The sequence below is a fragment of the Phragmites australis genome, chromosome 24, assembly GCF_958298935.1.
Source record: "Phragmites australis chromosome 24, lpPhrAust1.1, whole genome shotgun sequence".
Taxonomy (NCBI): domain Eukaryota; kingdom Viridiplantae; phylum Streptophyta; class Magnoliopsida; order Poales; family Poaceae; genus Phragmites; species Phragmites australis.
In genome coordinates, this window is record NC_084944.1 from 9937316 (window position 1) to 9938840 (window position 1525).

Below are 1525 nucleotides of genomic sequence, written 5' to 3' on the forward strand. Positions count from 1 at the left end.
TGTGGAAATGGATCCGATCATCCCCTTAATAAACAAGGCCTAAAGTGCCCAATAAGATAATTTATACAGCATATTCTGTCAATCATTCGACCATCCCCTTAATAAACAAGGCCTAAAGTGCCCAATTAAGGCCTATGATACAAATGCACATACCTTCACAACAATCAAACGATAGGCAGACCAAACCCTTAATAAATAACAAGAGATAATATTTTGGACATATAGAAGTAGCTATTGCTAGTTCCTGTTACAGGCATGCCTGCTACAACTACCCCTGAGCTAGCAATGGAGCATCTCATTGGCAGCATAGCAGAAACGGAACATGCAAACCAGGCCGTACGCCGGTAACACAAGCTCTAGTATAATCGGTAGTAGTTGAACAATCGTTGTGAGTTTGTCTCGTGTGTCACTTTATCGGCGAAGAAAATTCCAAACGTTCACGTGCATGTTCTCTTGACAAATCAAAACACGTCGTCTTTCGGCTCAAATTAAAATACAGAGCTGCCCACGAAATGTAAGAAACTAAAAATTCAGATGACCAGATCGAGGAGCAGCAAAGCATGCTTTCGCTACTATTTAAATGTAGTAGGCACGCCAGTACAACAGGCTTTGGTTCATTCGTCGCATTATCACAAGCCATAACCACTCCCCTTCTTCTCTCGCGCGCATGGCTGCTCCTCACCGCGCAAGGGCGCCGCTGCTCCTACTGTTATCCCTCCTCTTCTTCTCCGTGGCAGCGGCAGAGACCGGCGGTGCGACGTCGCACCTCCACTTCTACTTCCACGAGCTCTTCTCCGGTGGGCCAAACGGCACGACGGCCCAGTTGACACAGCCGCGTGGCGGCACCAACAACGGCTCCTACTTCGGCGCGGTGGGCGTCGTCGACGACATGCTCCGTGAAGGCGCCGACCCGTCGTCCCGCCTCCTCGGCCGCGCGCAGGGCCTCGCCGTCGGCGCGTCCCTCTCCGACGGCGCGCTGCTTACGATGCTCAACTTCGTGTTCACGGACGGGCCGTACAACGGCAGCACGCTGGAGGTGTTCGGTCGCGCGCTGCTGGGCACGGTCATGGAGCGGCCGATCATCGGCGGCACGGGCGCCTTCCGGATGGCGCGCGGGTACACGCTCAGCAAGATGGTCAAGTCACCGGACCCCAACAACCTTCTCATCCTCGAGTACGACGCCTACATCTGGCACTAGAAGGCGCGCTATTTTGTCCTTTCTCTCCCGTGTGATGTTTTTTCTCCCGTTGTGTTTTTAACTTTAGATGTGTAAGTGCGTTGACTTGACCAGTCTGAATAAACTTACTCCGTTGTGATGCGTTTTATATATGTTGTGAATTACTTTGGGCTAATGTTTGTTGATTCAATTAGACACTTGATTTGGACCCGATGCGAGATCGCGACGGTCGAAGCGCAAGGCGCCAAGCTGGCGACCTGGTTGAATCCCTGCGTGAGCAAGGGTGCCAGAGCCGTTTCAAAAGAAAAATATTAGACACTTGATTCATCTAACGTTGTAATTAAACCG

General features: G+C 51.2%; 1 protein-coding gene across 1 annotated transcript; it reads left to right on the forward strand.

Annotated features, from left to right (window-relative positions):
• Window positions 1–538: 538 nt before the first annotated feature.
• Window positions 539–1325, forward strand: LOC133907607 (dirigent protein 1-like). Its single transcript, XM_062349679.1, has one exon. It carries the CDS (start codon window positions 668–670, stop codon window positions 1196–1198), a length of 531 nt encoding a protein of 176 aa, XP_062205663.1. The 5' UTR covers window positions 539–667; the 3' UTR covers window positions 1199–1325.
• Window positions 1326–1525: the final 200 nt, after the last annotated feature.